At 42.2% G+C, this 22756-nt stretch overlaps 2 protein-coding genes across 2 annotated transcripts in view; one reads left to right on the forward strand and one right to left on the reverse strand.

Annotated features, from left to right (window-relative positions):
- LOC121083158 overlaps window positions 1-22210 on the forward strand; it is a 33559-nt gene extending 11349 nt beyond the window's left edge. Inside the window, exons 6-11 of the mRNA XM_040583206.1 lie at window positions 800-933; window positions 7312-7391; window positions 10097-10196; window positions 11135-11278; window positions 13695-13797; window positions 21520-22210. Coding sequence (XP_040439140.1) covers window positions 800-933; window positions 7312-7391; window positions 10097-10196; window positions 11135-11157 — 337 coding nt within the window. The 3' untranslated portion in view covers window positions 11158-11278; window positions 13695-13797; window positions 21520-22210. The remainder of the gene's footprint in view (window positions 1-799; window positions 934-7311; window positions 7392-10096; window positions 10197-11134; window positions 11279-13694; window positions 13798-21519) is intronic.
- The window catches only part of DCBLD2 (discoidin, CUB and LCCL domain containing 2), a 46285-nt gene continuing 38124 nt past the window's right edge, over window positions 14596-22756 (reverse strand). The window contains exons 11-15 of the mRNA XM_040583205.1: window positions 22218-22385; window positions 21159-21252; window positions 20728-20777; window positions 18904-19041; window positions 14596-17852 (exon numbers count right to left, since the gene is read on the reverse strand). Coding sequence (XP_040439139.1) covers window positions 17410-17852; window positions 18904-19041; window positions 20728-20777; window positions 21159-21252; window positions 22218-22385 — 893 coding nt within the window. The 3' untranslated portion in view covers window positions 14596-17409. The remainder of the gene's footprint in view (window positions 17853-18903; window positions 19042-20727; window positions 20778-21158; window positions 21253-22217; window positions 22386-22756) is intronic.

A 22756-nucleotide genomic window follows, 5' to 3' on the forward strand; every position in this document is an offset into this window, starting at 1 on the left:
GGACTGGTTGGGAAAGCAGCCCCAGGTTTGCAGAGCGGGGCCGTGGTTGCACCGGAGGTGTCGCACTTCCACAGAGCTACAGAAGGCGCCTGGAATGCCTGCAGGGCCATGTGCAGGACTGCGCCTTTGGCCCAGCGCCCGCTTGCCTTGCACATTCGGTTTTATGAGCTGAGATTATATGTCTTGGGAACAGGAGAAAAAAAAAGCCACCCTTGGTAAAACTTTTCAAAATTGAATTTTAATTAGCTTATCTATCAAGCATACTTCCACCAAGAGTAAGTAGGCCTTTTTCTGTGAGAGGGAAACTTTGGTAGACTTGCAGTTAGATGCAAAGATTTCCGGGATTAAGATTGCTAAATGAAATTAGGAGCTGTACCTGGGAAGTGTAAGTCAGCAGCATCACTGTGAGTGCTACATCACTAAGCCATAAAAGACTTACTGCCATCGTTTGTAATATTTTGGCATATAAAAATTATTAATTTGTTTGAATCACTTTCCTACAGATGCCAGCACTTCAGAAATTAGCATCATGCTAAAACAAATACTTTTTTCTTTCAAAGGAGGACACTTGTTCCTTTCTTACTGCTACTTGAAGCTATATCTTGCATCAGTGCCGCATACTCAGCCCCTTTGAGCTGATGGAACTTTGCCTATTTTCTTCACTCTCAAAAAAAGAAAATGTTTGTCAGGGTTTAAGTTTGGTGAACGAAACTTAATGATATCATAGATGCTTAAGGTACTAGAAAGTGCAGTTCTTCACTCATTTCTGTCATTATTCTCTTCCTCATCTTCTTTCTAGAACAGATAAGGGAGGACATTATGTCTTGCAATGTTTTTCTTTTGGGAAGTGGATATTTAATAAGTGGGAAACTGGACAAAGGATTCCTGTTAGTGGATGTAATCTGAAGTTATATGGTAAACATGGACCAAAACAGCTGAGCTAAATGGGATATAAGTTTCTGGGTTGTTGGGGTTTTTTCAATATATGTTTTCATCTGTAATTTTGAAGATGACAGCAGTTAACACATGGGAGCATTTTCTCTTCTGGAGTTCTGGAGTTCAGTTTTAACAGTGGCAAAAATAATCTGGAGGTGAAAAGATCACATGATTCTGGAAAAACTTAGATGCAATTTAAATCTCATTTCTCAATTACAGGGAGGTATGAGAGTGCTGTATTTTAATGTCAAAAACTGTTGGACTGCTTTTGGTTGCCATCTCCCTTTAGGATTGAATTTCATTAACGGGATATGTATCTATATCCAGAGAGAGAGACATAAAAGTGAAGGAGGAGTTACAGGATATTTCAGTAGCACTTCAGTTACAGAATATTTCCAAGTCCTTTTCAGGTTTCAGAGTTCCACGCGCATACATCCAGTGCCTGTCTGCCTTGTTTGGGATTTCTGTGTTCTAAACATAGACATTTGCTTAAGTCATCTCATCTAAAAACATGGGATGAGTCCTTCATGTGAAACAGATTAGCAGAATCACAGACCTATAGCATCTGGAAAAACTGGCTACATGCTGCATCTGTTTTTTTAAAATAGCTATGTTGCATGGAGATTATTAATAATAGTGTTTGGATGGGGTGCTGTGTGCTTTAATGATGCATTATGGTATAAAAGCTTTCTGTCGTTCTTTAGAGAAATCAAATTAATACCAGAGTAAAGTCAAAGACAGCAGTTCAGGGAAGGGAGAGCTTGGAGAGTTCTGATACTGTAGAGAGAGAATGTATACCAATTTGGGTTTAAATTTAGATCTAAAGTAGGAGAAAGCAGTTGCTTGTCACATGATGAGAAGGTGCCATCTTTCTCAAGTGGGAGCAGTATGGTATGAGAGATGGAGCTGAACTGAGAAAAAAAAACCACAAGGAGGGAGAATGGTGGAAGGGGCAAAGGACTTTTTCTGCTCTTGGATATGGAGGCAAAGAAATTTGGCTGAGCTGCTTGAGATGATAGTGTGTCCTGATAGTGATCTGGAAAGCCCATATGATTTTGGGGAGCAGCCAAGTTAGGTAAAAAAATGTCTCGGTTTTCAATGGGAAATATACACTCTGAACTACAGTGCATAGTTTTTGAGCTAAGGTGTTGTGACTCAGTTCTCTCTAATTGCATTATTCCCTACAATTCCAAGAACAATTTTGTTAGGAGCTGGGAGTGCCTTGGGCAGCTGCCTTGGCTTTGGTGGCCTCTTGTTAGAAAGAGAGAGGTTAGAAAGCAGAGCAGTTTTTGTTTGGTCTGTGTCCTGCTATCTCCCCAGGCTGTGGGAAGCCAGGAAGAGGAAGAGTGGGGTTGGTTTGGCTGTTGCTTATATTCGTGAATGCATGAAGAAAGTTTCCTCCCTCCCTTTCCCTGTATAGCCAACTAGGAAAGGAAAAGGACAGTGGGGCTAATTCTGGTCCAGTGCAAGTAGAGGCAATATTTTAATGATATCAAATGGTAATTGCCATAGGTAAAGAAATCAAAATGGCTCATACCCTGAGAAGCTCACATTTCAGACAGCTCTAATCAAAATATCTGTGTATCTACTGAGTATGTACTAGGTACTCTGCTGACAAACATACAGCATGAAACAAGACAAAAAAAAGCCATTTAGTTGGCCTCCCACTCTGCTGCAGCCATTGTCTCTTTGCATTAAAGTGCCTAAAATGATCCCTTTCAAACTGAAACAATTAAAAAAACTTGCAAAACCCCTACTGTTCTACGGGGTCAGACCCAGCCACCCAAAGTCATTTCCCTTTTTCCCCATGGTGACACCTGTGTTTAATGAAAAGCTGTTTCATTAACAGCTCTGTTAACCCAGTTAATACTAGGTTGAAAGTTCTTGAGGTTTCTCAAGTAACTTCCATGAATCCCTGGGCTTTCTATGGGCTGTGTTACTAGTGACAGTGAACCTGAGAACACTGGGAAAAGAAATGTGTCAAAAAACCCGAATGGCTGAAAGAAGTTCCATCTGCATGTGAGGAAGAGCTTCCTTGCCTTGAGGGTGATGGAGCCCTGGGAGAGGCTGCCCAGAGAGGCTGTGGAGTCTCCTTCTCTGGAGACATTCAGAACCCACCTGGACGTGGCTCTGTGCAGCCTGCTCGAGGAGAGCCTGCTGTAGCAGAGGCTTGGGCTGGGTGATCTCCAGGGGTCCCTTCCCACCTGACTGTTCTGTGATTCTGTGAAAAAGGGAGGGAGGTGGTATCTGCCCTCAGCTCCGGCTGTCACAGCGAGTTAACATTTGAGGGATATGTGCCGAGCCACTGTAAATATGGCAGCTATTTGGCAGTGCAGGGAGGCTTCACGGCAGCTCGGGACAATAATAACATCTGCAGTTAATAACGCTCCTCCCCGCAGCGGGTGTGCTGGGAAATCTGTCGCGGTGGCAGAGGACAAGGGACCGTGTCCTGCAGTGCTGGGCAGAGCCGTGATTTCCCACGGGACACCGAGGCAGTGGGCCGGTGGTGCTTCGCCCCAGTGGGTGGCAGGGGGTGCCTTGACATCCTGTAACGGGGTCACAGTGCCCGCACGGGCCAACGTTCACTGGCCTGCCTTGTGCCACCCAAGGGCGGGACACCCAGAAGGAGTTTGAGAGCCCTCAGGGGTGTCTGCAGTAAGCAGCATGCGCTGCCGGGATGTCTCTCTGGCTTGTGCTTCTGTCCCTGCAGTGGTCTCCGGACTGCGGGGTGGTGCGCGGGAGCAGCACCGGGTGCTGCCATGCAGGTTGTCCTGCAGGCTGGCAGAATGAGGCCCAGCCATAAGAAAAGCAGCCCGTGCACAAACCGAGCGGTGGCGTCGGTGCTTTTGCTAATGGGTCTTGGTTCAGATCCTGGGAATTTTATTTAAAAACAGAACTTCATAATTGACTTCTGCAGTACAATCAGTTTTGTGAGAGAGGGCCCAGGCTTCATTTTTTACCTTGTCTCTGTGCTCAGTGTGTTGCTTTTGACTGCAGCAGTGTTACTTTAATTTAAAGTCACTAAAAGTGAAAATAAAAAAAGAATAATCAGTGAGTCATCAGCTGAACCATGCAGGAATTAAAGGCCTATAAAGCAGCCTGGTTCCTACATCTAAGGTCTTTCATAGTAGTATCTTCTGATGACTAACAAGCCGTGGCTGGAGATCGGCCATCAGAACCCGGGACTGACAAAGATCGGCGGTGTTCAGATGTAATTTTGGTGTCAGCCATGCCTGTTTTGACAGAGCAAAACAAAGCATAGGTTTTTATTTGCCGAGTTCAGTAAAGAAAAAAAATCCAGTGCTTATAGTCAAATTTCCATGTTTTAATCTTGCTGTTGCCAGGTCTCCTGTGAGATCCAGCGATGATCACAGCCGGTCTTTGAAGCAGCTGTCTTTCTGCGCTTGCACTTCTGGTTTTGCAGTTAATCATAAAAAAAAGAACATTGATCCTGAAGCAAGTTGATGAGCTAAGAAGTAAAGCTACAGATAAGATTTTATCTGCATATTTTTGTTACTGGTAAAATGAATTAAATACACGAATTGCTTAACAGATGTATAAACTGTAATTGTGCCAATGGGTTTTAGGCTGTAGCTTGAAATCCATCATTTGGATTTCCAAGCTTGTAACTTCACCTCAGGCAACCAGTGGAAAGTCAAATCTTAAATAAAAAGGTCAAGAGTTCTTTTTTAAAGGGAGGTGAGAAAATTGGAATACAGAGCACAAGCCTGTTGGGCATTTTCATAATTTTTGGCTTTTGGGGGGGGTTTTGATTGAAATGGAATGTTTCACACAGCATAAGTAGGCTTAAGTTTCTTAATTTGGGATTTGCCATGAAACTTACTTTGTTTTGTAAGGAATTCTTATGCCTACCTAATAGGTGATAGTGATCATGTTGTAGAAAGAAATGAAGTATGAATGTGTCAGGTGTAGTTTTAAGTGTTCTCAGCTGTTGACAGATTATTTCCCATAAGGTCTTCAGTTCAATAATGCTGAGTTCGGGGGGGGGGGAGAAATGTTCTTTTCCTACAGAGGGAGTGTAATTTTAAAGTTCCCAGAGTGTGCCAAAGTTGGCTGAGTTGTCCCCGTTGAGGATCCTGGGCTTTACCTCATTTGCACGAGGCTAGGCTGGCCGGTAGCTCGTCGGCACGCCAGCGTGCAGAGCTGTGTGGCGCAGCGGCGCCTGTGCTCTCCTTCTCGTTGCTGATCCCACAAGGCCCCAGCCACTGGACCATCAGCACACTGGTGTGTTTTCCTCAGCCAAGCGTCCCCCAGAAATTATTTTTGGGGGATGCAGGCAGGCAGAGCCTTAGAGCCTTCTAATTTCCTTAGAAATTAATGGAAAAGGCAAGTCTTTTGTATTCAGGCCTTTAGCATATTTGTGCTTTAGACTTCACTGTGCCAAGAGTAAAACCACTTACCTTTGTTCTAGAAAAAGGTGGGGGGTTGACGCCAGCCTCATCTGAAACTTACACCTTGTTAATGGGACGGGCATAGCAGTGGGGAAGAAGCTGCGATCGTCTGAGCCCCCCCGCTAGGTGGGCTCGGTCAGGTGACAGGCAGGGAATGCTGGAGCTGTTGGGTCCTGCGACATGGCTGGGGGCTGCGGGGTGCGGGCATCCTGCCAGTGCTGCCGATCGGGGCGAATCGCAGGTTTTCTGCTTCAGCTGGTCTGGCACAGCCAGCGCATGTTCCCAGCAGTGGAGCCCAGTGCTGCCGCCCTGCTTCCCACTGGCGGATCCTTGCTTTGGTCAATTTGCAATGCCGTGCCCCCCAGCTCCTGGGGGAGGGCAGGCCATGCACTGGTGGCTGTGGGGCCCAGCTCCCTGCTGGCTTTCTCAGGGATGCCCCCCATGAGAGCGCTGCCTCACGCTGGGCACGGGGAGCACTGGATGAAGCTGGTGCTTTGGGTGGTCCCTTGCCAGCAGGCCTGGCAGCTGTGGGTGCCACCAGAACCTGCAGCACAGCGGTGCGGGGTGCTAAGCGCTTGGCACTGAGATGACAGGACTCCCGCCTCTCCCGTGTGGGGATCCACACTGGGCACAGCCTTGGAAGGGATCCTGCTGTTGAAACAGACCTGCCGTGGTGCTGTGTCTCTGTGAACAGAGTACAGGTCCTTTCTCTGTTACTTCTTTTGGCGTTTATTATCAGACAACAGCTTTTTTGGACCTGTGTAAGAACAGCTGCTGGGAAAGCAAGCCCAGCAACCCCCAGATCACAGGCAGTGCTGGGCAAAGTCAGTAACATGTGAACAGCCGTGAGCAGGTCTGTCTGGGTTGGTACCGCCTTCATGCCAGCTGTGAGCTGGGTAGGGCTAAAGGCAAGGCAGATACAAGACGATTCGATGTGACAACTGCATCCCAGGCAATGCACCGTGTCTAATCTTGTATCTGCTACGTCGAGATTTACACCACTCAATCAAATGTCTGCATCCATTTCAGCTGTTCCAGATGCTTTTATATGAAAGAGGCACATTTGGACACAATTTGTTCTTCACTAGAATGAAATCTGGGGAAGCTGGTTTGTTTGGTAAGGCTAAAAAGCCATAATCCTCCCTCTGACTTGGTTCACACGTAACTTGTGTGATCCTCACTGATCAATGAAGTGCCTGAGAGGACAATTCTGGATTGATCCTGGCATTTGCCAGGCATTAGTGCTTTCCTTCCCTAGTAGAAAAGTAGGAATTCTGTGGTTCCCTTATTTTTGAGGCCTTTTGAATACAGTTTTCATCTGAAAGTAGTTATGTTAATAAAAAGATACACAGTCATGTCTAGTAATATTACTTCATGTAAGTACAAAATGCTTTTTTGTATAAGTAATGATGTTCTGAGCTGATTAATATCTCACTTGATATGAAAGCAAAAAATTTTATCTTTCTTGTTTAAAGCTAAAATAACCTACATTCAGAATTCAGGGAATTTTCAATTTGACTCTGTAGGTTTTTTTGGTAAGTATTTACCATTGCATATTTAGATTATACCATGAAGGTCTTTGGTAATCAACCTCCAGGTAGCTGGTAATAGAATCCACTTGGTTTGTTTCCATGGAGTTTTCAGTGCTGTGAAGATGTAATTTTCCATTCATGGCAAAACTGGCTTGCAAGTGTACTGGAGAAAACCCAGTTAAGACAGTGGTATTTTTATATAATTGGTTTGTAGAGAAAAAGTGTGGTTTCACATGCTATTTTTCCCCAAGGGCTTGTTTTTATTTTGTAAAACATTGTAATACTATCTTGAAATAGAACTACATAGAGCGTATAACTATATAAACAAGTATTGTACGTACATTCTTGGTGCAGGTGTTTATAGATAAATGATCAGTTGAAGAAAATCAGCTTTTCTTTTTAATGTTAAATTTCTGTTTCATTATGTGTGAAGCTTCATGGTAAGAAGACATGCAAACCATCTGAAGTCATACTCAAGCAAAGTCTGAAGGCATGCAAAAAGGAATGGCAGGTAAGCATTTTTTTAACTATACAAGTGAAGATCTTCTGAAAAATACTTGTGTGTGAACTGCAGAATTGAAAATAATGAATTTTTCAAATATATCTGACAATGCAAAATTAAAGAGGGGAAAAAAAAAACAACCCTTGTTGAAATAGTGTAAAGTTGTGTGTACAGCCCCTTGGAATTCTTCTGTGCTGGTGTGCTGGGTCTGATGAGTCCTGTCTCCAAGGTCCTGAAGAAGTCTGACATTTTACAACTAGTTAATTTTTCCTAAATAAAGCCCTAAATTAAAGTATAATAGTGTGGTTCCCACAGGAAAACAGCTTCCTCGTTCCCCTCACTGTTTGTGCCAACAAAGTAATTCATCACTAGAGAGAGTTTTTAAACTGTCACTTGTGGAGGCGGATTCAGCTGGTGTATGGCTGGCCGTAGCTATTGGAAAGGTTAGGTACCTGTCCTGACTGATACCTCAGAGAGGTCATTGGTGGTGGAGACTGACAGAAAAGTAAGCATCTCAAATGCAGGTATACGTGTTAAGGAAAAAGATCAGCTATACCAACAAAAGATGCTCTATGCCAATATATGTTAGAGTCTCTTGGTGTCCAAATTCTGGCATTAGAGAAAACAAAAAGCTGATAGCATCGACCACAGCTGAGACTATGGGAGGATCTTTTCAAAATGTATTAGAGGGCTGGTAGCATGCCTTATGGAAAAAAATATTCTTGGAATTATTTAATGGTAATTCAGTCATACATGTGCCTTGTAAAAATATCCACAAGTTTTGAAAATGGTAATACAGTTGTATTTGAAGTTGTCTTTGAGGTCGGTTCAGTGGGGACTCATTTTTGCAGGCAGCTTTGTAAGTACTAGGTATCATGTGGCTGCGCGTTTCATTATTGTATGAGTTTAAAATCTGATACAGATGAAAAACCGTTAAAACATTTGGAATAATGAAAAATGGTTTCAGTTTCTTGATAGTGACACATTTAGTATCTGCAACTGTTTGGAGTGGGAATACTGCCCGGGAGGTCTAGTTTTATGAGGAGAATTTTTGTTTAATAATCAGCATTCTTTTGCTTGCTTTATGTAGGAGACCGGTTTTTGTGTGTATAGTTTCATCTTCCTGTTGTGTTGAAAAAGTGCTATAAAAGACACATAAATTATTCTTCTTTTGCTGTAAAAACATAGTATTATTGGTTACAATCTGCTGGTAGGAACTGGAATTTTATTAAAATGTTGAGGTTTTTTCCTTTACATCAAAAGTACTGGATTTTTATCCCATTTAATTTTGGGAAATGAAGGTAACTGTCAAAATAATACTGTGTTGTGGTTTGCTGTGATTACCAAAAAGCTGGGCTGGAAGACAGCTCTGAAAATTCTGGAAGTTCATGGTGCTGAAGGAGTGGTGTAAGCGTTGGGTTAACCAAGTGCCCCGTGGGTTATTACAGCTATGTAATATGTGCTTATAAACACCTTCAGGAGTATAAAATAATAAGCTAGGCAGCTGGCCATCAAGGCTAGTAACGGAAGGATTGATGTTAGGGAGGTATAAAAGGAGTGATAATAGAACACAACCAGGACTTCACAAGCATCAAAAAAAACCCCCCAAAAAACCAACCCCCAAACCTTTCTGGAAGTTAGGAGAGAGCTCCCCTGGAGCCTGCTGGTGTTCCGCCCCTGCCATACCTTGCCTGGGCAGGTTCTAAGACAGAACTGTTGCAGTGGCTTGCTGGCCCTCGCCCCACTGAGATCGGTATGGCAGCTGTCCTGCATTGACCTGCTTGCAAAATTGGTACGTAAGGTTGCGTTGGGGACCTGGCTGCTGCTGGGAGAGAGCGTGTCCTCATCAGAAGTGTCACTTACTTGAAGCCTGAGGAACTTCATGGTTGCCAGGGGAGGGGGAGCTTTTTGCATGTGTTACACCTGAAGAGTTTGTCAGTATTTGGAAAACTGCTCTTCACCACTGATTAATGAATGGTTATTGGTGTTTGAGAAATAATTTTGTGTCTTGAACAACTTAAGGTAGTGAGATTTATCCTGTAGGATTGAGCACTGTATATTCTAAGTAGGGCAGGTTTATTGATGCAGTGTGCATTGTGCCAGATGCAACGTAAGCCAGGATGCTGAGTAATTCTTTGGGGACAGTAACATGAGGTCTTTTGGCCCACTTGTCTGAAGGAAGATGACTTTCCAGGATTATAGCTGAAGTGCCCTTATGTGGGCCGAGAACTACGAACCCTGTTCTGGGCTACCTTTTCGCATCAATGAGTTTTTGGACCAGTGCGATGCTTTCTTGTTGCATGAAACTGCAGCTAGGAAATCTCTTAAAGTTATGAAACCTTTATTTGGGCTTTACTGAAAAATGTAAGTTTTTGCTCCCAATGAATCAGTCATCTCGGGCAGAAGGAGACATTGGAGTAAGTTATCTTTTAATGTAGAAGGCTTAGGGACTTCCTTTGGGATTTAATTTTTTTTCTCCATTTTGTTTTTTTGTTCCAAAATTGTCATCATAAAACCTGAAGAAAAGAGCAGAAGCTTGTTTGCAGTATTTTCTCTCAGTGTCTGGAGAATATTCTGATTTTTGTTCTATAAATCCAATCCTGAATGAATCCAGAATATATTCTATCATAGCTGTTTTACATACACAAATGAGTTTACGTTTTTGTGTGGTTTTCAATTCTGTTATTTCTGATACTACTACTATGTGTTCACAGCAGGACCTAAAAACAAATCTCAGCAAGCTTCCCGTGAATCAGAAGTTTTCACTGCTGTGCCAGGAGATTGAACCATACATCAAATACCAGTTCCAGACAGGTACTGTTCCATGGCTGTATGCACTCCCGTTTAAGATACTGTTACATGCTAGACTGCAGTGAATGTAAACCATACGTTCCTATTTCAGTTCCCGTGCAAATTATATAGCTTTGTGATGAATCCTCTGTGGGGTAGAAATCCATGTAGATTTCCCTGCACCTCTACTTAGAGTGAGCTCCTGAAAAAAACAGAAAGGCTTTTCAATTTAAAGAAAAAAATGAGCCACTTTAAAAGGAGAGAATCAAAGTTAAGGTAAAGCATAGACAGGCATCATAAATGCCTTGTGTTCGTGCAGTGCCGGTGTCAGCTTTGTGTCAGTGTGGTTCAGGCTTCAGTTTCGGTGTTAGGCTTCGGTTCAGTGCTGCCCGGGCTTTGCACTCTCCAGCTTGTAGGACGCATCTCTCTGCCACTCATGCTGCAGTGGTACCTCCCAGCTCCTTCCCACAGAGTCTGTCGTCTTTACAACACCCTTTCTTAGTGTCAGTGGTAGAATTTGAAATGTAGATAAATGCAAACAAACTTTGTTCTTATTTTTTCTGGTCAGCTTATTTTTGTATGACAGTTGGTGCCTGTTTTAAAGTCTTATACTGAGGAGTTTTCCGGTGGTTCGTCCAGTTTTCACCTTTCCTTTAAATTGAGTTGACTGCGGTAGAGCAGAGATGACTGTTAAAAGTAAGGTTCTGTTTTCTCTCCCTTTGAAGTGTGAAGGACTATAAAATATCACTGGTCTTTTGGGTTTCTTTGCATCAGGCTGTTAATTACTTTCTTTATTGCCTGGTAGAGGTATGTGTGAAACTTGTCTGCCTTTTGATCTTAAACTACAAAAACTACTGTTAAAGAGCCTTGTCATTTCAAATTCCCTCTGCTGTTTTCTTTGTAGCCAGTCCTCATTTGTTCCTAATAACTGCTACGAAAAACTCTCTTTCTTGTCTCTTCAGTTCATGAAATGCAAAACAGATAGCTTTTGATGACTTTGGCAGCTAAGGAATGTCATTCAACTGTTGAAACAAGGTTTACCTTTTACATGGATACTACAACCCTCCAGTGAACACAGGACTGCAGAATTATGCCGTCACTGGCAGGTCAGGGAGTGCGACCAGCTTTTCAAAGCTGTTAACATAGATATGTGTGTTGTGGCAGTTGTTCCACTGCACTTTATCCTCTGTCTGTCCCCACCTGCTTTCCTTTCCTGAGCAGACTCATGAGAAGCATTGAGAGAGGCAGCACTTTTATGCATTCCTTGCACTGATGGAAATTCTTGACCACGGAGCTTTTACAAATCCTTTTTGTTACCATTTCTTGAAGGAATTAAGGCTTTCTGCATGGTCTGTCTGCTGTGCGCTCTCCTTTGCCAAAAGTCATTTGCCTTTTTCAGCCAAACTTGAAAAAGGGCAGTCCTCAGGCTTTTTGTTTATTTATATAAAAAATAAATAAATAATTGTATCACTGGATGAAGAGAACCCTACCAAGAGCTCCCCCCTGCAGAGCAGCAGACAGAACTCAGCTACAAACCTCCCGTTGTGCTCCAGCTGGTCAGGTATTTTGATGGAGAGTGTGCACAAGGAGACAGAAGATTGTGTGTCACTTCCTTCACTGATAACACAGTGCAGCAAGCTGAGCTCTTCTCAGATGGAGAGGTGTTTTAGCACATTACTTTTCTTCTCCTGTGCAAGTGCTAGGCATCTTGGGTAGTAAGAGAGTTAGCTGGTGTTAATTTCTCCCTTTAGACAAAAAAACAAAACAAAACAAAACATGTATTTCTTTGTGACCAGGCTCCAGTGAAGTGTGTATAGGAAGAGTAATAAAGAATAAAATGTTACAAGTGCACAAGAGGGGATTTAGAATTTCTTCAACACATGAAAAACCATTCCCAGCGTAGATATTTTAGATAAGCTTATTTGTACATTGTGCTAAAGAGTGAGGAATGCCAGGCAATCTTTTTTTTCCTCCCCTACAAAACATGAGCAAGATGTGAGAAAATGTTCCGTACTTCTGCACACCTCCTCCACAGAAATCAGGTCCTAATCTTGGATATCCCGTCAGCGGAGAGGCAGTTGCTCACCTGAATTGCAGGTGACTTCGCTGGATGATGCAGTCCCTTCCTACCTCACGTTCACAGCCTGGTGGTTGTGCATTGTGCAACGGGTACCTACAAAATGCAGGTTGCAGTAGGGTAGCAACTTAACGTGCCTTGGCATTGTTGCTGGTAGCCTCCTGAAGGCTGTGCAGGTAGAAATGAGTTCTAAGGTGGGATTTTTTTCCTTAAACCAAGTACCATTGTGTTTGCACACTGACAAAAATAAACCTGGTAACTTTACACTTGAGAGGTAGAGGGGCTTGGCTGTGGGGGGCAAAGACACGGTGGATTAACAGCTCAAAGATATGTATATACCAGTGTAGGTAAAATAACGTGGCCTCATGACTGCTCATGCTGAGAAAAACAGCTCTGCTCTGGTGTCCGCTTTACTTTCCCAGCATAGTTAGGGGTTTCTGGGGAAACAGAAAAAATCAGCTAGTTTCTAGAAAAGAATAGCGTTAATTCTCCACATGCTCAAGTTTTCATTCTTTGAGGTGTTTTTACTTACAGAATATTTTGTACATATTGGGTCTCAACGTCTTAAATGTTAACAGCTGATGTGCTTTCACTTGCAAAATACTTCCTTCGCTAAACAGGAGCTTTTCCACACAAAAACTCCTTCCACAAAATGCAAGAACTTCTAGAAACGGTATGACAGGAACTCCCTGTGTGCTTTTTTCCTTAATGTGAAATGAAGTCATGATTGGTGCAAGAACTTCAAATGTTTATTAGTAGTGGGTTTTAATACTGATGAGACTTTTTGTGGGAGCAAACGAAACCTTTTCCCCGAGTCAGTGCGTGGCAGTGCCAAGGGGCTGTTTCTGGTGCTGGCAGATGAGCAGGTGCCGTCCCCTCTCAGCCCTGGTGTTCCCTGTGCCTGGGGACACCGCGGCAGGATTCTGGCAGCTGCCAGGCACAGAAGGCGGGGTGCTGATAACCGTGCAAGTACCAGTGAGCCCCTGCAGCAGCCGGGACATACTGCTTCCCAGCTGAGACACCGCAACAGTGTCAGACCACTTTTCCTTACCAGAGCTTTAGCTTAACTTCATTACCAAATCCTACTTTTTGGTAATTTCTCCTAGGAATAATTACTTACAACTTTTAAACATAAAAGGTGTAGGCTACTTACTTTAGAGGTGAGTAAAGTGACAAAGCATTGTTGTCAGTAATAAGGCTGCCTTTGGGGTTTTTGGTACAGGGAAAAAACCAAACCATGCAGTTACTTACTGAAAGTAAAGTGGTACAGGCAGTCTCTTTCAATCTACTTTTGAGAGGTTATAAAGTAAACCTACAGGGTGGCTTGAGATAAACTTATTTCTGTGACTTCTGAGACTTCTGAAGGAGCATTCTAATGCCTTTGCTATATAAAGCATGAATCCTTTGTTACTAATAACATTCACCTTCTTTTGCGTTTGTTTCAGACAAACTCATGTACTAGAATAGTCCTAGTTCCCTCCATCACCCAACGTGTGGAAAACCTTAAACATGAAGCTGACAGCCCGTGCTGAAGCAGCAGCATTTCAGGTAAGTTGTGTTTCAGGCAGAACGTATGTCTAGCAGGATGCAGAGACAGCTCAGGAAACAGCAAGTGTTCTGCCTTGCACAGATGGCATCCCACCAGAGAGCAGTCCTTCTAGGGATGCTCGCAGGCACACTGGCATTCACTTTCTGAAGACAAGTCTGCTTGTGAAGTTACGAAGATGTTTCAGTTTGACAAGCACAGGACTCAGGAATTAGGCTCCTATACCAACCTTGTGCTCACAAAAGAGCAGCAATTATGATTTCCTTATTTTAGGAGCTGCAGTGCCAGAATTAAGAGAAAGAAGTGGAAAGCTTTGAAAGCTTTTTTCCAGTAACTGGAAGACACATGTGGTCTAGTTGAGGAATAAACTAGCAGCCCCTCTGCCAGTATGGAGGTGGTATGCTGCCTGGGAGATGGGGCGGGGGCTGTCTCTGCACCTGCGTGGTGGAGCCTGCCTCTCACGGCACTGACCGAGGGCAGCTGCCTCGGCCTCTCATCGCGCAGGACTCCAGGGCCAGGTTCTGCCAGCTGCAGGGAAGCTACTACCAGGGAAGCTCCCTCCTGTGAGTACCAGTTGCCCCTGAGCAGCCTTCAGCCATGAGGAGAGTCTGGTGCTGGGGCAGGGACCGACCCAGCCTCTGTGGGTGGCTGCTGAACACACCCACTGCCAGGAGGAGGCAAGGTGGGCATAACCCACCCCCCGCCCCCAGCTGTACCATGGTAACTCATAAATAACCCTTGCATTTCCATACAACAGAGGAACTGGATATAACATAGGTGTTAAATGCAAACATACTGAGTAATACCTATGTACAATTTATTTAAAATACTTTTAAACATACATATAAAACTCCCTCACTATTTTTACAGTCTAAGTTCTAGCAACATATACAAATACTGAGCAACTACAATACATGCTGAGGTAAGAACATACATTCTGGGAGAATACTCGAGTCAAACAAGATTGAAATACATTTTATATGCATATGTCTTCACACATAAGACAAACCGATTATATGTACCTCTGCACCTACTGGAAACGGAAGAATGCTGATCTTATGTGTGTCACGCAACTTACATTTGGGAATCAATATTTAAGTTTGTAGCATACATTTTAAACCCCACTGTTACATATTCAAATTTATCTTCTTAGCCCTAGCAGATAACGTGTTCAAAGCTGAACGCAGGGAGCAAAACTTCAGCCCAATTTCTTTCAGAAATGGACTTAAAAGCATCCACCCCAGTCAACAGCTTATGCTGCTCAGATAATGAAGCTGCATTATGGTTGCTTAAAAAATGACCCACTGTAGAGAAACTGTTTAATCCTTATACCATCTTAGCCTGCAGTACATCCACAGTTCTACCATACCTGGCCTACAGTAAAAATTAAATCCAGGCATGTTAATTTTACTGACTTGAATACATCCATTTATTTTTATGGCAGATTAATGTTTCTAAGCCTAAACTGGTACAGTTTCAGAATGCAGAGGTTTCTTAACTTGGCTGGAATAAGTATGCCACATCTTCGTGCAAACAAATGACCTCCCACCCCTCTCAAAATCAGCTCTGATAATTTCAAATTTGTAGTTGCTGCTGATGGGTAAGAACACTTACTTACCTGTTTAAGCAAAACTACAAAGATTGCAAACTAGGTCTATCAAGCAGAAAAAGTTGCAATAACATCAAAAGTAAAACTATAGGCAGGAATTCATTTTACATGAATGGGTCTTATATACCACCCTTACTTACATTCACATTTAGTCTTAGGCACCCAATTCTAAAAAACAACAACAAAAAAATTGTTCTCAATGAATGATGAAAAAATTGTAGAATTAGGTTTTAAGGTAGCACAGAGCATATAATAACATATTCTAGCAGGCCACAAGTAGTTCTGGATTACTGAGTTTATCTATAGCCCCCCTGTGCAAACAATGATCAGGTGTTAGATTAGGATACTGCTCTAGTATAAAGATACAGTGGCAGCCTCAGTGTTTTACTTCCGATCTGGATGTTCTCCAGCTAGCTTAAGGACCCTGGGCAGTAAACAAGGCTGAGTTGAGTTACATCGCAGAAACAAAGAGTAACCACTGAAGGCCATAAAACTGGGCTAATGTGTAGGTAGGGAGTAGGTGTAAATTAATTCAGCATCTTCCCAACAGTGCTGCTGTTACAATAAAAATAAAGCATTTTTATTGTGGGTTTTTTTCTACTGCTTAGGTTAAAAAGCTGTGCTTTGTTTCTAATAAGACAAAAATGGCAAATACAACATCTGAACTGTTTTCATTTTTTGATTACCGAGCTAAAACCAGTCTACATTACCCCAAATGGAAGACTGTGTTCAGTCTTCTGGCAATGTTTTCATAGTAGGGAACACACTGGAACATTCAAAGGATGCAAATTCCATTAAATGCTTCTGAAATGGACACTCTTTGGAACAGTACTGCTTCTCATGCAAAGGTTTTAGAATCTTTTGTACTTCTAATAAGAACAATAATAAGAAAAGCCTCCTAAGGCTAAGGTTTTTCAGTTGTGCTGAAACGTACCATATGTGCTAAATGTGCGTGTAACACAAACTGTGCACCATTAGAATATTTATGTGCTTCCTTAAGCACTCACAAAAGTATATACACATCCTTCTTTGCCTAAGCTCCCATTTTAACACACAACAACAGATACCGACCGGGGGGCAGGGAGGGGGGGCAAGGTAGGCAGAGAGGGAGCCTCGGTCACCTTGACCACCTGGATGCTTCTTGCACAGTGACCATCAGGGAAGTCTGAATTCAAGGCAGATACTATTCAGAGTAGCTGTCCCTTAGTACGGCAGTATGTAAAAAGCAGTTGCTACGTAGTGTGCTTAGATGACTTCATGCCTCCTGGATCCCTAGGAATGAACAAGACTGAGTGGCTTAAGGAGATGAGGCAGGAAACAGACTGTACAGGCAGCAGATTCTGGTTTTGGAAGGCTAACAGAAATGATAGGAACCCTCTAAGGAACACACAGCTGATGATTCCCTAATCCTGTGAACAAAAGCTAAAATAACGTAATTAGAATCAAAGTGAGCATATGCCATGAAATTAATGGGATTTTTGCCATCAGTCCTGACTGATAGTAGTTTTTAAAGTCCAAAGTTGTGTAGGTATTTTGTAGGGTAAAATTTTAGCAGCTGTAGAGCTTACATATAGATCTTAGAAAGTTAGGAGCTTTGGGTTTTGGTGTCTGTTCCCCACCCACCCCACCCCACCGCCCTGCCCTGAAATACTATCAATAGCAAGAAATTATTGGCTTTTGTACTTTAAATGGTTTCTCCCAATATATCATTCACATCTATGAATTACTGAAGTTGATCTTGAAGAGTTCTTCTCCCGTGTCTGACAGACAATTGTACAGTAGTAATAAAGAAGTCCACCATTTTGCAGGAGACAAGCTGTTAATTATATATACAGCTTAATGAAAGGCAGAATTACTGGTTTCCCTACTCCAATACCACATCTTTTGGTTCACCATTGTATTAGTTAAGACTAACAATATCAAAACAATGCGATTAAAAAATGAAACTGTCAACTTTATGGAACTGGCTTTTAAAAACAAGCCATCATTCTGCCTGACTTGTGAGCTAATTTGCTTCATCCTTGCTCCCAGTGGAATGGGCCACACTCTGTGGTACCTGGTACACCAATTCGGCAGTGACACCTGGCCCCGGCTGCCCCTTTGGTGTGTCATACAGCACCTGTGCTGATGATGTGCTATCTGTCCTAGATAAGAGTTTATTGTAAGTTCCAACCAGCGGAGGAGCTTGATTTGCTGCAGCTTTGAATGTGGAAATTGAAGGAATGGCAAGAGGTGTGCTGGCGTGGCTGGACATGTCCATGACTATTGGAGTTGCATATTCTGGTCCAGTTACAGGTAGTGGTTCAGCATATGCATGGTAAACTTCTTGTATGGGTGAATTGTAAGGGTCCAAATCGGCGTAACTTGCTTCTTTTCCTTCCTCTGGTTTAAAAGTTGATCTCTGATGAAGTGTTCCGACAATTCCCCCTACCAGTGGTTGAGCATACTCTTGTGTTGCAAGCCCCAACAAAACAAAAGAAAAACACAGTTAATGGAGTGGTTTTTTTGCAGTGGCATCACATTAAATGCAACCTGTCAAATACAACCTGTCAATAGTGTCACAGAGATGATTATCCTAGATCAAAGCAGTGGTCCACCTCCGTCCGCCAGTGCCAATTGATTTGGGAAAAGTCATTTCCACCCAACAGTTAAAGCCATGGGGATAGCCACAACATCCCAATTTCTCAGTTTTATACTTTCCTTGTGAGCTGCAATTTCCCATGCTGTAAATCTGCCTCAAAACAAAGTTTTCTGAAATGTTCTTCCCTGCAAAATTAGAATTAAATGAAATTATCCTGCCTGGCTTTGGATAAAGAGTGGCCCTTGGGGCAGAGGTTTTGTCCTTCTGAGCAGGGGTGGTCAGCTGAGATGTTTTAGTTCAACAGATAATCAGTTAAGCTGGAGGTGACAAACCTGCTTAGCTGGGTAAAAACAGAGAGGCAACCAAAAAGAGAGAAGTAATTTTGCCTGCTGTGAAGCCATAATTCCTGCAGGTCTGTGTATTTCTGCCATCAGCAGGTAAGTACAGAACCAAAGGCACATCTTCCTCTAATGACTGGCTTACCAAGGAAAGGGCATACGCCATTACCAGTAACGCTGCCTTTTCCAGAGCAAAAGAATGACTTAATCCATAAGAGTCCATGTAGGGAACCAAGTGCCATGTTTCAGATTTGTGCACAAAGGTAATGGGGTGAAGTTATTTCCAGTGCATGAAAATATAACCAAAACAATCCTTCAACCCTTTATGGGGTTTAAGAAAAAGTACAAGTAAAGAAACTTCAGTGACTGCATTAACTTGGGAAATTGTCTATCTACAGTACATCAAGTCAATTAATACATACTTTTATGATACTCAGGAGAACAGATTTGAAAAAACCTGCATTTTAAGAAATGCAACAGAACTATTCATTTCTCCTCTGTTCCCCAAAACAAACAGGAAATAGTTAAATGTAGCCTATATACATGTAATTACACAGCCCACAAAAACAGTAAAATGTACCTGCAGACTCTGTTTGCAGCATTGTTGGGACCTCTCTTGGTCTTAGGTGACTAATTTCACTGCTGCTGTAGCGTACGGGAGTTTCTTCATGTTCTGCTGATTTGGTCGGGAGAAACTGCTTCATTCCTTTCCACCATCCTTTACATGGATTTTAAAAAAACCCAAACAAACAAAAAACAAAACTGCATATATACTGTGTTTTAAGCTACTAAAGTATTTTTACACCACTTTTTATTTTGTAGTAGCAGGTGAACAACTCAATTACCAGTATTTGTATGACCCTGAGGTTACAAGACGCTTAACATTTTCTGGTAGACTGAAGATTCAGCGGTGACAACGTCACTCTCAGCCAGTCACCTTGCCTGAACACACCCCCTTCAAACACACACCTGCAGAACCGCTGCAGTCTAGTAAATCCATCCCCACATGTCCACTGGCAGCAGTGCTGCGGCTACTCATGACATTAATTAGTTCGTAAAATAAAACACAGAAAATACTACGAAGTCAGCCATGATTACAATTTGTAAAACAAGTATGTACATAAAATTTTAGACAAACTCAGTCAAAACCTAAAAGTACATTTAATTCATGTAGTTTCTCGCTGCCAATGCCATGTTTCTAACTCATGTTGTTGAAAAAGGCTGATCAGTGAGTATTTACAAAAAACTGAATAAAGAGGATTTTAACTTCAGTGGAAATGCAAAGGAGTGACTGTGGTCATGACCATTATCTCAAGAGAAATTAGGGAGGGCTGGCTTTGTTAGGTTCCCCCCAGTAGCCAGAGCCATTCTGGTTTTGCTGACCATTAACGTATTTCATTCCAGCTGTAAGAGACCATCCTGCAGGTAAAGCCCAAGAAAGAGGAAATTCAAAACCACAGAACACTGTTTAGCAAAATCTGATGTAGCCTATGGGAGGGGATGGACAGAGGTTCCACAGGAAAGCAGAGCAACATTATTTTGATACTGCATTTTGCCAAATTTTATTCTAAAACAGGCTTGCATACTGAACATTTACATTTAAGCAAACAGGAAAAAAATCTGTCCTCTCCATTACTGCCATCTAAATACAGGACACTTTGAGTTGAGTCTAATATTCTAAGACAACAATGCTATGACCTACCAGAAATGGACATGTAATAAACAAAAACTGGGTCATGAAGAGGTTTCTTGTCTAAAGGATAAGGCAACACTTAAAACACCAGTGAGCAAACACGCAGATCTGGAAATTGTCAGCATGAGGCCAGAGCCGTGGAGCACAGTCACACAGCCAGTACAAACCCGGCTGCTGCTGCAGCCCTGTACACTGGAACAAGCGTTTTCAGGACACTTGCTAAGTGCTGCTTGGTGGAATTGTCTGATTTCAAGTTCACGGGGCACAAGACGGTAGGATGGAAAATATGCCCGAAAGGGGATCGCTGCAGGCAATCCCACGTGCTTACTAGGGCAGTGAAGAAAGACAAACCCTGACAGACTTTATACACCAAGATGAAAGGTTTTTTTCCAGGACCAAAAAAGTATCAAACAGATGATTACCAAACATATAAAGACATTCCTCAGAAATTACTTTTCCCCTCATGTTGTGTAATTAAATCTGAAGCTGTAAGCTCTTAACAGGAGACAAGGCATTTTCTATTTCTGAAAAAAATTATCAGGGAATGAAGCAGCTAAGCCTGTCCAGAAAAGAAATTCAGTGTTCACTATGCCTACATCAGTTAGCACTGAAGAGGCTTCTGCTAGTGGAAGCCAACTGTGCCACTGCAATCCGAAATACGCATCAAACCAAAACCACCAAGTAAAGGATTTCATAAAAGCATTTTGTTACCTGCACGATCCCAGTAAGGCAGATCATAAGTGCCCTCAGTTTTTTTCTTGCTGTGAAAAAAAGAAACAATGGGTATTTTAGCTAGTTTGTTGGAAGATGTGTTAATTAACTACAGCAATGATCACTTTGGCTGTAACTGGTCCTCAAATTTAAAAGTATAAGCACCAGTAACCTGGCTTGCTATCACCAGTCTGCTGCTCCTGGAGAAACCAGTTTTCAGTAAAAGCATTTCTAATGAAGAGTCACAAAAAGATGTTTTCACTGTCCTTGCTATTCAAGTGAGCATTTTTCACAGAGAATACAATTGTGAAAAAAAATCCTTCCACCAGTGTAGACCTTGTAGTTCCCATAGCAAGATACATGCAGCATTTCATTCCCACGCACCAAGCCACCAGTCATTTAAAGCACTTTTCATTCATCTGTTCATTTACCGGTTTCTCCAATGCCACGCACAAACTAAGATAAGAATCAGAGTAGTGAAGACCATCACCAGTACTGGAACCAGAACTGCTGCCAATGCCACATCTGAAAGCCATTAAATTAAGTGGTGTCAGACAGAAGAGCTTCTCATACATCAGTTTTTAATTTGAAAATTACTCAGGTAAAGCACACAGTTTTCATGTAGTGTCTTAACACCAAATCCCCCAGCTAAGCTACCCCACTGAATGCTCCCAGTCTAAATGTCAATTAACATCCACCTCTTCTACGTGCATGCACAGCTGGGATTTTTGCAAGGTTTTTCAAAGTCAACAGATTGCTTTAATACAAGTAAGTGTGGTTTTTTTCTTTTAGAACAATGTATTTCAGTATTAACAAGGAAAATCAAGTGAGCCCAGGAATACGCAACCACTGAAGTCTGAAGTTCCTGTACGAAGTACTTGTCACAGAGTGCCTTAACAGTTAACCACAAGCAGTGTATGCTGGGTCTGCACGTGAAACGGGACCATCCCTGCCCCTGGCATCCAAAGGTCACTTCACCCATGCCTACATCTGCAGGGAGCCCGCTCCCTTTCCTGACAATTTTCTTGGCTAGACAAAATGATGATGCCAGGTGATGTTTTTTGAATTTCATGCCAACATGACTGCTCCATAAAAATTACCTATGTTGAAAGCATTTTGTCCTAAGAAATTATCAAATGAAATAACAAAGCAGCTACACCTGATTAATTCTGAAGGGAAGTCCAAGTTGCAACTTCTTCTGACAAAATTTATTCATTCATTAAAAGCTGAACTCAGTTTGAACAGGTTTTGAAAGACGGAATTTACCATATGCATAAAACTTGGCAGATTGGTTTTGTTTCTGCACACAGTATGCAACCTGTACATTTTTTACGATATGTATATGTAATAACTGGTAAATATTAAAAAGAAGAGATTGATAATATGCTACAATATATTGTTGAGAATATTTAAATTCAGAAAGCACACTTAATATATACCAAAGTACTGTAAGGACTTCCCAAACACTTCTACTGCTTAACTGTGGATACCTTTGGTTACACTTGGAGTCACTGTGGTATTTTTTATTTCAGGTGTGAAAGTTGTTTTGTCTGTCTGCAATGAAGTCTTCACTGAATGAATAAAGTCTTCACTAAAGTCATCATTCTTGTCATTCTTGTTCGGAGGTGGCGGTGCCATGGTGATTTTAGGAGCACGCCCTTTAGAAGAGAAGACATTATTAAATAATAAGTTTATTGAAGTGGTCCTTTTCCATGTTCCTTTTCAGGAGAAGAGAGCTGGAACACTTTGCTCTAAAGCTTTTGTTCATGTTACAGAATGACAAAAAAACCCCCGTGAATCAGTAACATGGAAAGCAAGTGACCGGTGTCTTTTGAAACACTTATTACCTCGTTTACGCCTATACAGGGTATCTTCCAGGTTAAGTGTAATAGCTTTGGAAGAAATTCAGAAGAATCAGTTACAGAAGGATTATGCAGCTAAGAAATACTTTTATCTCATTGAAAATATACCCACAATGTAATCTTTGCCAAATTGTTTCACTGCTTGTTGAAAGGTTTTCAGTTGCCTT

This window comes from Falco naumanni, chromosome 2, assembly GCF_017639655.2.
Source record: "Falco naumanni isolate bFalNau1 chromosome 2, bFalNau1.pat, whole genome shotgun sequence".
Taxonomy (NCBI): Eukaryota; Metazoa; Chordata; class Aves; order Falconiformes; family Falconidae; genus Falco; species Falco naumanni.